Below are 16,285 nucleotides of genomic sequence, written 5' to 3'. Positions count from 1 at the left end.
ACCACCACGGACATATTTCTGAAAAGAGTGACACCTCCTCAAGAAGAGCCTTCAGGTTCTTCAGGAAGTATCCCAGGAGAAGGCATTATCGTCGTAAGAAAGGGTAGCTACATGCTTGTTATTGTCCCTGAAGACCGTCCAGTGGGACAAGATGTAGAGGTGGAAAACAGTGATACTGATGATCCTTACCCTGTGTAGGCCCAGGCTAATGTGGGTTTGTGTCTTAGTTTTTAACCAAAAAGTTTAAAAAGAAAAAAATTAAAAATGTAAAAAATAAAAATGTTATTGCCCTGGCTGGGTGACTCGGTTGGAGCGTAGTCCCATACATCAAAAGTTTTCCAGTTTGACTCTGGTCAGGGTACATACCTGGTTGCAGGTTTGATCCCTAGTTGCAGTGCTTGTGAGAGGCAATCTATAGATGTCTCTCTCACATTAATGTTTCTCTCTCTCTCCCTTCCTCTCTCTCTCTAAAATCAATAAAAACATATCCTTGGGTGACTATTAACAACAAAAAAAGAAATGTTATAGAATAAGGATATAAAGAAAGAAAATATTTTTATATAGCTGTACAATGTGTTTGTATTTTAAGGTAAGTGTCATTACAAAAGAGTCAGAAAGTTTAAAAAAATAACTGTAAAAAAGTTAGAGTAAGCTAAGATTAATTTATTATTGAAGAAAGAAAATTATTTTTTATAAATTTAATGTAGCCTAAGTGTACAGGGTTTATAAAGCATACAGTGGTGTGCAGTAATATCCTAGGCCTTCATATTTACTTACCACTCACTCGCTGACCCACCCAGAGCAACTTCCAGTCCTGCAAGCTCAATTCATGGTGAGTGCCCTGTACAGGTGCACCATATTTTATCTTTTATATCATATTCGTACCATATCTTTTCTGTGTTTAGATATACTTAGATACACAAATAGTTACCATTGTGTTACAATTGCCTACAGCAGTCAGTACAGTAAAATGCTGTACAGGTTTGTAGTCTAGGAGCAATAGGCTAGACCATATAGCCTAGGTGTGTGACATCTAGGTTTGAGTAAGTGCACTCTGTGACATTTGCACAATGATGAAATCACCTAATCACATATTTCTCTGAATGTATCCCCATTGTTAAGCAACACATGGCTATAGAGGTATCCACAGTCAAAAGAATCAGTGAACTAAAAGATAGGAGAGTAGAAATTATCAAGTCTGAAGAACAGGGGGGAAAAAAGATTGGAGAAAAGTGAACAGAGTCTAAGGGTCCTCTGGGACACCATCAAGAAGACCAGCATACACATTGTGGTCTCAAAAGCAAAAGAGAAAGAGAAAGGGATGGAGAAAATATTTGAAGAAATAATGGCTGAAAACATCCCAAATTTGATGAAATACATGAATATAAACATCTAGGAAGCTCAACAGATTCCTAGTAAGATGAACTAAAAATGACCCACACCTAGACACATTATAATCAGACTTTCAAAAGACAAAGAAAGAACCTTGAAAGCATCAGGAGAGAAATGACTCATCACACGCAAGGGCTCCTCAATAAAATAATGAGCAGATTTCTTGTCAGAAACTTTAGAGGCCAGAATACAATGGATCAACATGTTCAAGGTGCTAAAAGAAAAAAACTGTCAACCAAGAATTCTATATCCAGCAAAACTGTCCTCCAAAAGTGAAGGAGAAATTAAGACATTCCCAGATAAATAAAAACTGAGGGAGTTCACTGCCATTAGACCTGCCCAGCAACAAATGCTCAAGGAAGTCCTGCAAGGTGAAAGAAAAGGACACTAGACAGTAACATGAAGCTGTATGAGAAATAAATAGCTCAATAAAAGCAAATATTGGGCAATTATAAAAGTTACTATTATTGTTACAATGGTTTGTAACTCCACATTTTTATTTCTGCATAATTCAGGAGACTAATGCATTTAAAAGAATTATTTATGTTTTGGAGTACACAATGTATGAAATGTAATTTTGTGTCATTGATAACCAAAAGGGGCAGGGATAAAGCTGTAAGGAAACATAATTCTTGCATGTTATTGAAGGTAAGCTGGGATAAATTCAAATTAGAGTGTTATAACTTTAGGATATTAAATGTAACCCCCATGGTAACCACAAAGGAAATAGCTATAGAATATACACAAAAGGAAATTAGAAAGGAATTTAATCACTTCATTACAAAAAATCAACTAAATATCAAATTACCACATTGTACACTTTAAAGATCTTAGAGTTTTATGTTAATTGTACCTCAATAAAGAGAACAAAAAGAACAAACACATTTTAAGAAACAACAAAAAATCAACTAAACACAAAAGAAGACAGTAATACAGGAAATACAGGACAATAAAGCTCTAAGGCATGTAGAAAAAAATGGCAAAATTACAGAAGTAAGTTTCCTCCTTATCAGTAATTACTCTAAATGTAAATGGATTAAACTCTACAGCCAAAAGACTGAGATTGGCAGAATCGCTAAAAACATGATCCCACTATATGCTGTCTGCGAAAGACACAGTTTAGATCCAAAGACACAAACAGTTTGAAAGTGAATGGATGGGAAAATACATTCCATGTAAATAGTAACCTACAGAGAGCAGGAGTGGGTATGCTAATATCTGAACAAAATAGACTTCAAATTTAAAAGGCCACATGTGGGAAATCTACAGCAAACATCACACTCAATGTTGAAATACTGAAAGCTTTTCCTCTAAGATCAAGAACAAGGCAAGGATGCCCCCTTTCATCACTTCTATTGAAATAGTACGGGGAATTCTAGCTGGAGCAATTGGGCATTAAATAAATAAAATAAGTAAATAAATAAATAAGTAAGTAAATAAATGGCATCCAAATTGGAAAGGAAGCAGTAAAATTATTTCTGTTTGTAGATGATAATAGTGTATTTATAGAAAACCCGAAAGATTTCACACACAACAAACTGTTAGAACCAATAAATTCAGCAAAGTAGCAGATTACAAAGCCAACACAAAAAAGAGAGGTTTTCTATACACTAACTGAACAATCTGAAAAGGAAATTATGGAAACAATTCCATTTGCAGTAGCATCAAAAAGAATAAAATACTTAGGAATTAACCAAGGAGGTAAAAGTCTTACACAATGAAAGCTATAAAACATTGATGAAGAAAATTAAAGAAGACATAAATAGATGGAAATACATCCCATGTTCACAGATTGGATGTTGTTAAGATGTCAATACTACCCAAAACAATCAGCAGATTCAATTCAATCCTTATTAAAATCTCCATGAGGTTTTTATTGCAGGAAAAAAAAAAATCCTAAAATTCATATAGAATCTCAAGGAGCCCCAAACAGGCAAAGCAATCCTGAAAAAGATGAACAAAGTTGGAGAACTCACACTTCCTAATTTCAAAACTTACTATAAAGCTACAGTAATCAGAAACAATGTAATGCCAGCATAAAGACAGACATACAGACCAATGGAATGGAATGGAATGCAGAGCTCAGAAATAAACCCTCGCCTACATGGTCAAATGACAAGGGTGCCAAGACCATTCAATGGGGAGAGGACAATCTTTTCAACAAATGGTACTAGGGAAACTGGGTATCCATATGCAAAAGGATGAAATCAGACTCTTACCTAATGCCGTGTACAAAAATTATCTCGAAACTGATCAAAGACCAGAATGTAAGACCTAAAACTATAAAACTGTTGGAAGAAAACGTGGGGCAAAAGCTTCATGACATTGGGTTTGGCAATGATTTCTTGGATATGACACCGAAGGCGTAGGCAACAAGGGAAAATAGACAAATTACACTTTATGAAAACTAAAAACTTTCATGCATCAAAAGCCACTATAAAGAGTAAAAAGGTAACCCACAAAATAGGAGAAAACATTTGCAAATCTGAAAGATTTGATTGTGAATAGAAGGGAATTCACCGAACTTTTTAGCTCTAAACCATCTTAGATGTGACATCTGCCTCCTGTTCACCAGCTGGTCTCAGATAACCATTTCTTGTCAATCTTTGTGGTTTTCCTGTTCTGTTTGTTCCCACTGCTACACGGCACAAACCTTGAACTAGAAGATAGCAGAGCATGCTCTCCTAATGGCTTTCGTAATTTGGCTTAGTTTGCTGGCAGTTTTGGCAGGCCGCTGCCTCAGTTACGCTTATCTCTTACCGTCTGTTTGTTTCTTAAGCGTCAGGCCTGCCCCGTATAATATAGACCAAGTGGGGGAGGTGCCACTAAATGATTCCCGTTTTATTCCAGATTCCTGCTTCCTGTAACGCCAGACTTCAGAGATCTGCGGGAAATTATTTTGGATGCCTTCTCCTTATCGTTAGTGAGCTCCTCACTGCTCATATTTCTGGGCAAGAAGATTGCCAATTTCCATAACTATAGAGTCAATTCCAACCAGGTGAGAGGACAGGCCTTTCTTTTACTTCTTCTGACCCTTCAGTCTCCGTTCTCTAATCTGAGCCTCCCGCTAACATGAAGACTGGATTCTTCTGTAACCAGAGAATCACTTGGACCATAACTGGAACTGAAATTGCCGAAGGATCTTTGGGAAGCGTGGCACACTTAGGTCTGAGCCCGCCTGAATCAGTGTGTTACTCGCCCTGTTCACACCTGGGGCAGGGCTGCAGGAAGATGGCACAGGCCTCGTGTGCTGAGCTAGTGGAGCCCCTCTCCTCCTAACTTAGCTTCCTTTCCACCGAGTCCTTAGACATCAACCGCATCCTCAGGTGCAGTAAGAAATGATACGGACTAGCAGAGCCAGGCTACTAATATAATGAAGTCAGTCTCCCAGAAATCATTTCTTTTTGGTTTGTTTGTTTTTGGAAAATCACCAACTATTCCGAGTTCAGTCCTTTCCCTAGGACTCGAAAAGGAAATGTGGGAGCATGAGGTGTCCCACTTTGACTTTTAGGGTAGTTTGGAAGGAAGAGAGAGAAATGGTACTCCGTTGTCTCTGTCATTCTAAGTCCTGGTAATCATGAGACAGAGAGTACTAAGGCAAAAGCCTCACTGCCTCACTTTGAAAAAGTGCTCTCCTGCAATCACGAGCTAAAATGAAGTTTCAACCTAATCTAGAAATCAGATTTGCTGTCCTTTTGTTCTTCTAAGAAGAGTCAGTGTTATTTGAAGTGATATAAGCAACCTATCCTCATGCACAAGAAATAGACAGTGTACCTTCAGTTCAAACTTAAATCAACATTCTTCAAGAAATAGTGGGCCTAACTTGTTTGCCATTCCTTTATAGGATTTAATAGCCATTGGCCTTTGCAATGTCATCAGCTCATTTTTCAGATCTTGCGTGTTTACCGGTGCTATTGTCAGGACTGTTATCCAGGATAAATCTGGAGGAAGACAGCAGGTATGACCCCCAGCATATAAAAATGTTTACATCTGTGCATATGTGTTCCTAGAAAGGGGCTGCGTTAGTTTCATCACGTTGATGTGTTAATGCTATGCTGGTTGGGGAAGGTCTCTTAGAAGAATTTGGATTTCACACTTGCCTTCATTTTTGTTTAGATTTTGTCTTAAAAGCTATTAGTCAATGTGGAACTTGAAAGTCATTTCTATAAAAGTATTATTCTATGTGAACGCACAAAACCATTTTCCATGTAAGATAATATTTCAGATAAACTGACCATCACCCTATTTACATTTTTTTCTACGGGAGACATATTCTCAGCCCTAGTCTGGGAAAGCAGTAATTCAACTCTCTCTATCCCAGCAGCCAAACTAGAAACTTTCCTGGCCTCCTCAGAGGGCATGGCAGGGGGCTTTCACCTTAGAGAGCAAGGTCTTTGTCTAGATGAGCCTCGGGGATTTATGACCATTCTACCTCTGCATACGAGGAAATTATCTAGGTCAGACTCTCTTCAGGTCAGAATCTAAAGTGTCAGAAGGATCAACACTGAATTTTACTGGGGGAAGATAAAGCACCACATTCCATGGTTAATTTGGTGAAATATAAAGTGAAAGCTAATAAAGTCAGATTAGGCAAGGGCAAGAGCGTGGGTCTACCCTAGAGCGAGACCGTGTCCTGTCAGCCTGTGTGGACTGAGCTCGGTTGTCACCTGCTGCCAGGCGCTGGCTCTAGGGAGTAGCCCTTTTCCACACTTTGACAGAAAAAAGGAAGTTGGGTTACGTTAAAAAGAAGGATGTTCTATGTAAGGGTGAAAGAACTTTAAAGTCACAATGAGAGGGTTTTATGATAAAAAGAAATGGAAACAGCAATTCCAGACTTTAGTTCCCAGTAACTTTTGACAGCAGGCTGTTGATTCAGTATATAAGCTTAAGATAAATTTAGGGAGAAAAGACGCACACGGTTGGAAGACACTAAATCACAGTGCAAGTAAAATGAAGTGCCAAGTAAGTACAATAAATAAAAAGGGCCATAAATATTGCAAGAAGGAGAATGGTGGAGGAAGTGGGACGTGGTGACGACAGCCAGAGGTTAGGTGTGTACAGACGGAGCGGGGAGGGAGGGCCCGGCTCGGCCTGGGCAAGGTGCCCGCCCCAGGCCCCAGTGGCTCTCCTGGGGTCCGTGGCTGCGCTCACTGTTGCATGTGTCACACCCCCCTGCCAATGAGCCTCTCTGAGGCGCAGTGTCCATGTGGGAGGCATGTCTCTGCGGATGCGGGCCAGCCCTTCCCTGAGACCCTGCTGTCCCCAGTGCGAGTCACGGGGTCCAGCAGAGCACGCAGCGGCCCGGCCCCGTGCGCTGGAGCGGCCCAGCCTGCGCTCCGGCTGGGCCAAGGCCCCGAGGCTGGTTCAGCCTGCCCCCTCCCATGGCAGGGGGTTCCCCCCACCCCTCTTCTCTGGGACCGTGGATTCCCTCTGCCTGAGAACACGGCCACTTCTTCAGCGTTCCTCAGGACTACAGAGAAGCTGGGGGCCTGGCTCCGAACCCCTCACACGTGGCCTGCCACCAAGGGCGGCTTGGTTTTGTTGTCTGGCATAAAGACAAGCTGCGTACATGTGTCTGGATTCCTCTTTAATTTTCCCGGGTCTAGAATCCACTTGTGTTCACCTGTTGCAGGAAAACCTGTCAGCCCTTCCAGCCATGGCCCGGGGTCAGAGGAGTTGGCAGGCCCGTAGCAGAGGGGAGGCGCAGAGCCCTGGGCTTGTGGCCAGCTGCCCTGTCCCCGGGCCATCTTCCTGTCATTTGGTTTGGACCACCATGCCTCCCTTAGCCTCTGCTTTCCAAGGATGCCTCCTGCCTTGTCCCACGCTCCAAGGGTGAGGGGTGGATGTTTAGCGATATGGGAAGTGGAATGGTTGGGGTTTCGGGGCGGACAGTGACGACTCTGCCAGGGCTTGTCTAAACTGTTCAAGGAGGGGTTAAAGTGAGGAGGGAGTGCAGGCCGGGCTTAGGAGACTGCAGATTCAGAGCAAAAAGCTAAGGCAACAAAGATTAAAGACCTGGGACAATCTGGAATTTTTCTAAAGCATTCATGCATTTACACGGCCAGTATGTGTGGAGGCCCTAGCATGCATTTAGCACTTTGACAAAACCTGACAATGTCAGCTCAGCAAAAGATGCACTTATGCTGGATGGTTACTCTAAACTCCTTTTAAGAAAAACTGCCGTGCTTCACCGAGCAGAAGGCCTCAGTTGCAGGCAGGGACCAGCGTGCTCCTGACGGTCTCTCTCCAACCGCTCTGTCTCCTCAGTTTGCATCTCTGGTAGGAGCAGGTGTGATGCTGCTCCTGATGGTGAAGGTGGGAAGCTTTTTCTACGACCTGCCAAATGTAAGTGGAACTGATCAAATAGCCAAGCCCAGAAAGCCCGGTGTCCAGATTGCATCTTGGTGGGTATCCCTGAGCAGAACTGCACTCAGTGTGGCCCCACTGGCTGCCCCAGCCTCTCTCTAGTCCCTTCCCTTTAAAATACTAGCATCTACCTCTCAGGCTTGGGAGTTAAATAAGATAGTATATATAATATAGAGATAACAGTGTTAAGCTAATCAGGAGCACTCGAGAAACATTAGCCACTGTTGCTGCTGTTCTCGTTAATCTTCTTTTAATTGCTCAAGCTCTAAAGTAAGCTTTAAAAGTAAGGATTTGGTTCAAGGTGACCAAAATAGACATCAGATGCCAGAACGCCCATTGCCCACACAGGCTTAGAAACTCGCTGTGCATCCATGCCATCTGGTCCCTAACCCGCTCCCGGAAGGCCTTGTTTTGCATTCATGTGAACGCACTCCCTCGCTTGCTTCCACACCGTCTCTGGCCAGTTTACAATACTAAACGGCAGGGTCTGAAAGTTGAGTTATAACTGTTCAGCTAGGATGCTCCTATACACTCACGTGCCATTTCTCCCCTTTGTGTGAGACTGGCCACCTTGCATTGAGATTCCAGGTGCATTCATTCCTGGCTATAATCAATTTGTTCAATGTTCAGCGACCATATTTCCTTTTACATTTCTTTAATGTTCCCTGTAGCCACCTTTAGACAGTACTAAGGCGGGTGGGAGGGGGTTTCATTCCTGGTGTCGCAGCTTGGTTACACACTGAGGTAGCGGTCCCCGAAGCAGGAGTGGTGTAAATCTCAGCCCCAGCCTTTCGAGCATGGCCATTGCACCGCAGAGCAGCCGCCTCACGGCCGTTGCTGCCTCCTGCTCTTGATATTCAGGGACCTTGGGCCCCAGCCCTGGAGTCTAGGCCTGGAGAGTGGGATTAAGCTTCGGTTTATCGCACAAGCTGTCCTCTGATCCCAGCAGAAAGCAGCTCCAGAATTTAGTTAGTATAGCACCTTTGGTGTGACCACTCTTCGAACCTATTCTAGCAAAGCCACTCACTAATTTACTTTGAACGGTGACATTTTTTTTCTTTATAGCTAGAAGAATAAGAATTTTTTAAAATTCCAAACACATAAAAATCTGTCAGAATTCACTGAAGGCTAGTGATAAAAGTAGGTAGCACTCTTTTATTGTAAATATATTAGACAGAACAATTCCTACTTTGGCTCCCCATGTTATGTCACATTATTTTTACAGCATCTAGTTAGGATGTTTCTGGATGAGAAAACGGGAACACAACCTGATCAGTGGACTATCTGAATACTATCCCAATGAGCTCTGTGAGCAGTAAAGATTCCTTCCTTCCTGGAAAGACTATGAACAGCTTGTTGCAAAATCCTTATTGGAAGAATTGTTGGAGCATCCTGGCTAGGGTCTCAATTACTTAGCAAGGGGACCAAATTTTAAAAAGACATGATTCAAAATAGTGCATTCAATACTGCTTCGACCTGTGTGGGGCGGGGGGGGGAAATAGAACACACCAAAATGTTAACAATGCTTATCTCTTGGATGATGTGAATTATGTAGACGATTAATTCTTCTTTATATGTGAGCATGTCTAATCTTAATATGCAAAGGTAAATTTTTGATTGTCTATTGTTTTATGAAAATATGTTTCCTCTTTTTTAAAAAAAAATATTTTTCTTGATTTTTAGAGAGAGGAAGGGAGTAGGAGAGAGAGAACCATGGATGAGAGAGTATTGATCGGCTGCCTCCTGCACGCCCCTTACTGGGGATCAAGCCCGCAACCCGAGCATGTGCCCTGACTGGGAATTGAACCAGTGACCTCTTGGTTCATGGGTCAAGCTCAATCCCTGACCCGCACCGGCCAAGGTGTTTCCTCTTTACACTCCTTCCCTCAAGGCAAAAACCTTGCAAAACCCCTATAAAGTTGAGATTCCTTTCCTTCCCACCACGTCCCCCTGTAAGTTGCAGAAAGTTTGGAGGCTGCTGGCTGGCAAGGAGATGAAGATGGGAAAGAAGTGCCTCCTGCTAACTTCATCCTTGCTCTCCCCCTTCTACTGCTGAGTGCAGCCGGTAACTCAGAAAACCAGAGGCAGCGTGGACCCGCCACTCCGGTGGTGGGATCAGCTCTAACCCCCAGGCAGAGCGGGCGGAGAGGACGGCAAGGGAAAGGCTGAGAGAGGTTAAGCCAGTGCAGGGGCCTCAAGAACACCAGAAAGTGTTTCTTAAAGTAGGTTAGTTCTACTTTAAGGCCCTGATGATTTTTATATCCTACGAGAATAGATTTTTATTTTCTCATATTTAAGAAACTTTCTTTCCACTAGAAAAGTAGACATGCTGCCCAGTCAGTGTGGCTCAGCGGTTGAGTATCGACCGGGGATCCAGGAGATCGTGGTTCGATTCCCAGTTGGGGCACATGGCCGGGCTGTGGGCTTCATCCCCAGTAGGGGTCGTGCAGGAGGCCCCCGATCAATGACGACTCTCTCATCAATGATGTTTCCATCTCTCTCTCCCTCTCCTTTCCTCTCTCTGAAATCAATAAAGACATAAAAAAAGAAAAGTAGACATGGAAAATTCATAATAGATAAAAACGTCATCCACATTTACATATGAACCGCTATTAATATTTTGGCACATATCTGATCAATATTATTTTCTGTGAATGGGTATTACTTTGCCTAGTTTTAACCTGACTGGACAGGCTTTGTATTCTTGTTTGTATTTCATATATAGCATGAAAAAATAATAATATATAGCATGATACCTCAAACTGTAACTTATTTATATTCTTATTGGAAAATTAGGTTGTCTGAATTTTTGTTATTATAAATAACACAACGAGTAATTTTGTGTATCCACCCTTTTCTATATTTAGATTTCTAAAAGTAAACAAAATTTCTGTGTGAAAGCGTATCAGTATGGCTTGACATATTGCCAAATTATTTTCCCAAAAGGCTGTACCCCTTTATACTCAACAACCATATATATGGAGTGTTTTCAATTTGCTAATTCGATTTGATGGGCACAAAAAATGGTATCTCGTTGTTGAAATCATTATAATATATCATGATTAAATCTGAACAAAAGCCAAATTGAAACTATTTTAGAGTTTCTCTGAACGGAAGTTCGCTAATTTGTCAGTGTAGTAACACAGTTGTGTCAGGTAGCCGAAGGTGCCAGCCCGAGGGTCCTGTCCCATACACCCAAAGTGACAGCGCAGACACAGGAAGGGCTAGAGGACTGCGGTCTCTGGCCCCTCTTCTCCCCTCTGTCTGAGCTGAAGGGCTTGCTGCGGCTTTCCTGGCTCAACCCCTCAGGCCTTGGCCGTGGCCTGGCCTTGGCCTGTGTGTTTGACAAACAACAGAGGGGAGCAGAGAAAAATGTGGAGAATGCTTATTGGATGAGACAGTGAGTGAAAGCACGGACGTGGTATTTTTATGAAATATCAATGCCTAATATCTCTGAGTGGCAAGGCTAACTTTTGTGGTTACTTTATGAAGATTTGGGAGTTTCACTCCTGAAGGGAAAATAAAGCAGGGCTTATCTTTCCCCCCAGGCTGTGCTGGCTGGTATTGTTGTGAGCAACGTCCTACCCTACCTTGAAAGCATTTACTACCTACCCAGCCTGTGGAGGCAGAGCCCATACGACTGTGTGAGTGTAGACGCCCTGGCCGAGGTAGGGGCGGATGAGGGGAAGGCTGGACAGAGGGAAACAGGACAAACGAAAGACACCAGCGCGGAGGACGCTAGCAACTCTGATGCAGGCAACTCTGATGCTCTGCTTTTGCTTTAAATAGGGAGGCAAATACCGAGGCCTCACTCCAACGATGCAAACATAAATAAAAAGGAATGAATTCAGTGGCTACAGTTAGATGCAGAGGTAGTAAAAAGGGGTTGTCGTGCATTGCATGTTCGAATGACTTTTAACCCAGAGACCCAGATCCTGATAAGAGGAGGTGTCTTGCCGGAGTAACTGATGGGGCCCCTCCTTCTGTCTGGAACACAGAGCTGAGCACAGGAAGGGGAAACGGCAAGAAATGAGATTGGGGGGGGTGATATGATGAGAGGAGCAGGACCCCAAAGAGGCAAAGAGATGTGATAGGAGATAATTTTTGGATTCAGGTCCCCGAGGAGCTAAGAGGGTATGTGGTCAGGGCATGGGCAGAGCTGCTGGCCTTAGGAGGAGAGCGAGCGCCTGCAACAGGCCTGGGGCGGGTGAAGGAAAGCTGAGTGCAGACATTAGCTCGCAGGTGGCAGGCCGCAGTAAACATTTTAAGAAAATTTTTTATTCTGATGCACTTCTGTCTCCACTTAGTCGCAGAGGAAGTCGTCAGAAAATAGAAACACTATTAGCAGAGAAGGTTGGACCTACTTAACTCACAGTCTCATTTAAAAAAAAAAAAAAAGTTTTTTATTGATGTCAGAGAGAGGGAGAGAGAGAGAAACATCAGTGATGAGAGTCACTGCTCGGCTGCCTCCTGCACGCCCCCTGCTGGGGACCCAGCCCGCAGCCCCGCACCTGCCCTGACCGGGAATGGAACCGTGACCTCCTGGTTCACAGGCCGGCCCTCAACCACCCAGCCACGCCTGGTGGGCGGCAAGTAAACGTTTGAGGGAGTTTCAGGCTATCTTCTCTGTGAAGGTTAAAGTCAAGCCACCTGCTGAGGTGATGGAGAAGGGCTTGACATGGATGGTAAAGACTCGCAGTAACTACTACAGGTCTGAAAGTAGCAACTGCCGTTTGGTGAGCATCTGGGTTGCTTTACAAATGGCATTTCTAGTCTCGACAGAGCCTCTAAAGTAGATATTACCACCCCTATTTTGCACATGAGGAACCTAAAATTTCAAGTGAGAATTAGAGAGAGAAATGACCAAGGAAGCATGGAAGCATGCTCGGCAGCCTTGGGCCCAGGCTTCTGTGACCGCAGGGTCCCTATGGCCCTGGGGCTGGTTGTCTGAATGGGGGGGGGGGTGAGCCGAGACAGGGCCGGCAATTTTCTCAACCCCGCTGCTCATCACGGCGTTCCTTTTCCCTCCTTCCCTTCTTCCCGAAGATTATTTGGATTGTGACATTCATATCTGCAATTTTCCTGGGACTGGACGTGGGACTACTTGTCTCACTGGCCTTTACCTTCTTCATGATCACCGTTCAGTCACACAGGTACTTGGTCTCAGGTGACGGGAGGCCAGTCGTGCCTGCGAGGCAACCAGGACCTAAGGGCCACTGCATTTCCTTTCAGAACCAAGATCCTTCTCCTGGGCCAGATCCCCAACACCAACATTTACAGGAACATCAGCGACTACCGGGAGGTGAGCACCGAGGCCAGCCCCGCTCCTGCGCCCAAAGGACGGGGCGGGCCGGGCCTGCTGCTTAGTCTGTCTGCAAAAATCGCTTTGCTGTTATTTGCTGAGCTGCAGACGCGCTTGGCAGAGGCGGGGAGAGGTGGGGACGCAAAGGGGCAGGTCAGTCCCAGGGTCCTGCAGCCAGTTAAGGATCATTTTCAAATGCACTTTAGGGGGCAGAAGGCCAAAAGAGAGGCGCCAGGCCATGGAGGGGGGAGAAGGCAGCAGGAAAAGCAGGGGTGGGAACGGGAGGGAGGGCCTCGCCGCCTCGGGCCTCTTTTAGGAAGAATACAGAGTCTCCAGGCGGTTCTAGAGGGAGCCTTCTGGGAGCTCTGCGCTTGTCTGCAGCTCATAACCATTCCCGGGGTGAAGATCTTCCAGTGCTGCAACTCCATCACCTTCGTCAACGTGCACGAGCTGAAGCGCAAGCTGCTGCAGGAGGTGAGGGCTCCCCCCTCCCGCGCGCCCCCGGGCCCCTCCCGCGCGCCCCCGGGCCCCTCCCGCGCGCCCCCGGCCTCTCCCGCGCGCCCCTGGACTCCTCCCGCGCGCCCCCGGGCCTCTCCCCGCGCCCCCGACCCCTCCTGTGCGCCCCCGACCCTCTCCCTGCTCCCCGGGCCCCTCCCGCGCGCCCCCCCCGGCCTCTCCCCGCGCCCCCCGGCTCCCGCGCGCGCCCTCTGAGCGCGCCCTCCTCCGCCCCCCAGGTGGAGATGGTGAGGGTGCCCCTCAAGGAGGAGGAGATGTTCAGGCTGTTCTCTGAGAGCGAGGGCGGCTCGCGGGTGGAGCAGCTCTGCCGGTGTTTCTGCAACTGCGACGAGCTGGAGCCGCCGCCCCGGGTGAGCAGCGCCTCTTCCCGCAGGGTCTCCGCGTCTGCTGAAGACGCGCGCGGTTGGCTGTTGGTTTAAGAAAAGGAAAAAAGGAAAGAAAACCCCCGTGGGATCGTGACTTTTAGATGGACCACAGGTCATTGGAAATCAAAGGTTTCTCCTCAGAAATGCAGACGCGCGTTCCCCTGGGAGGTCGGGCCTGGGGCGACTCCTGAGTCCCCACCCCCTGGCCAGAGACTGGCCGGAGCGCAGGGAGCGGGTCCCCAGCTGGGCCCCTTTCCCTGACCACCAGCTGCCCGCCCTTAGGCGGCTGGAGATGAGGGACGTGAAGAGTGTCTCATTCCAGCGGGGGCAGGGGCCAGGCGGCTGGGGCTCTCCCGGGTCTGCCCCGGGCTCCTGCCGGCTGCCTGAGACCGAGGCAGGGGCCATGGGCAGCGAGGGGCCTGTGGCCCAGGCAGGGGCCATGGGCAGCGAGGGGCCTGTGGCCGAGGCAGGGACCATGGGCAGCCAGGGGCCTGTGGCCGAGGCAGGGGCAAAGGGCAGTAAGGGGCGATGGGCAGCGAGGGGCCTGTGGCCGAGGCAGGGGCAAAGGGCAGTAAGGGGCGATGGGCAGGAAGGGGCGATGGGCAGGAAGGGGCGATGGGCAGGAAGGGGCGATGGGCAGGAAGGGGCGGACAAGCGCAGGTGTGTGTTTTATGGCGTCTGAAGGTTATTTCAGCTGATGAAGGAAGTGCACGTTACTCCAACTCAGACTCGACCTAAATACCCCCTTCCCCAGCGCAGGGCTGCTGGTTTCTAGCTGGGAGGCCTTGTACCCCATCTCCACCCACACCCACAGGGGAGGGGCAGCGCTATCTACACACTCACACACACTCACTCACACTCACACACACTCACACACACTCACACACACACACTCACACACTCACACACACTCACACACACACACTCACACACTCACACACACACTCACACACACTCACACACTCACACACACTCACACACTCACACACACACTCACACACACTCACACTCACACACTCACACACTCACACACACTCACTCACACACACACTCACACACACTCACACACACACTCACACACACTCACACACACACACTCACACACACTCACACACTCACACACACTCACACACACACTCACACACACTCACACACTCACACACACACACTCACACACACACTCACACACACACTCACACACACTCACACACTGACGCCCCCACACACACCACCTGTCCCCCTCCGCACCTGCAAACACCAGGCACCCACTCTGGTTGCCATACACCCCAACAAGCGTAGGTTCTACCGAGCTCCCTGAAAATCCCAACATTTTTTGCCAGGAGGACAGGGTTAACCCCGGTCTGACTGCTGTTACATCCGCACTGCAGGGAGCGTTCTAGAGAGAGGGCAGTCACAGGACAGCAGCAAGCGCGCCTGAGCGCGGACCAGGATCCCCTGGTATTGATGGAGCTCCTACCACGTGCCCAGAGCTATGACTCTGAAAAACGAAAAGGAATCTGTAAGGGTCTCTGGCTTTTTATTGTGGTAGAAAATGCATAACACAAATTTATCATCTTAACCATTCTGAGTGTACAGTAGTGTTAAGTATACTCACACTGTTGCACAGTCATCACCACCATCTATCTCTAGAACTTTTTCATCTGTACCTATTAAGTAACAATTCCCATTCGCCCTCCTCCCAGCCCCTGGCAACCACCATTCTACTTTCTGTTTCTATGAATTTGACTAACCCAGGTACCTCATATATCAGTGGAATCGTACAGTACTTGCCTTTTTTGTGACTGGACTGTTTCACTTAGCATAATGTCCTCAGGGTTCATCCAGGTTGTTCTTTTTTTAAAAAAAAATTTTTTTCAGGGAAATTTTGAACATACACAAAAGTAGAAACAAGTATAATGGGCCTCTGTGCACCCACCATCCACTTTAAGATCCATCAACTAATGGCCAATCCTGTTTTATCTATATCCCACCATCTACACTCCCCCCAGATCACAGGATTATTTTGAAGCAATTCATGGTGATTTAAATCAAACTAGGGAGACGAGTCTATTAATGTGACATATAAGGCTGCTATTGTATTTTATCAATAAAATGTCTAAGAGAGACATTTTCTCACATCTCTGAAATTTGGATGCATTGTGTAATTGGTGACGTGTCTTAGTTTAATTTGCAGTATTTTTTCCTGGAGAATACAAAAAGTAGTGATGCACCTTAAGACTGATGAAATAGGATAGTAAACCATATTATACAATGTGCTGTTATGTTCAAAATTGTGTGTTTAGGTTCTAACAACTCTAAGACTTCAAGTAAAGAGAGATTGGCA

At 46.1% G+C, this 16,285-nt stretch overlaps 1 protein-coding gene across 1 annotated transcript in view; it reads left to right on the top strand.

The window, feature by feature from the left end:
- Positions 1–16,285, top strand: part of SLC26A8 (solute carrier family 26 member 8) — a gene marked incomplete at its 5' end in the record, with an annotated part of 83,385 nt that overhangs the window by 55,296 nt on the left and 11,804 nt on the right. The window contains 8 exons of the mRNA XM_081139597.1: positions 4,243–4,390; positions 5,237–5,350; positions 7,660–7,737; positions 11,307–11,402; positions 12,805–12,911; positions 12,991–13,060; positions 13,442–13,534; positions 13,795–13,926. Coding sequence (XP_080995723.1) covers positions 4,243–4,390; positions 5,237–5,350; positions 7,660–7,737; positions 11,307–11,402; positions 12,805–12,911; positions 12,991–13,060; positions 13,442–13,534; positions 13,795–13,926 — 838 coding nt within the window. The remainder of the gene's footprint in view (positions 1–4,242; positions 4,391–5,236; positions 5,351–7,659; positions 7,738–11,306; positions 11,403–12,804; positions 12,912–12,990; positions 13,061–13,441; positions 13,535–13,794; positions 13,927–16,285) is intronic.

Source organism: Miniopterus schreibersii (genome assembly GCF_964146895.1).
Source record: "Miniopterus schreibersii genome assembly, chromosome: 6".
Classification (NCBI taxonomy): domain Eukaryota; kingdom Metazoa; phylum Chordata; class Mammalia; order Chiroptera; family Miniopteridae; genus Miniopterus; species Miniopterus schreibersii.
This window is presented reverse-complemented; position numbering and strand designations above follow the sequence as displayed.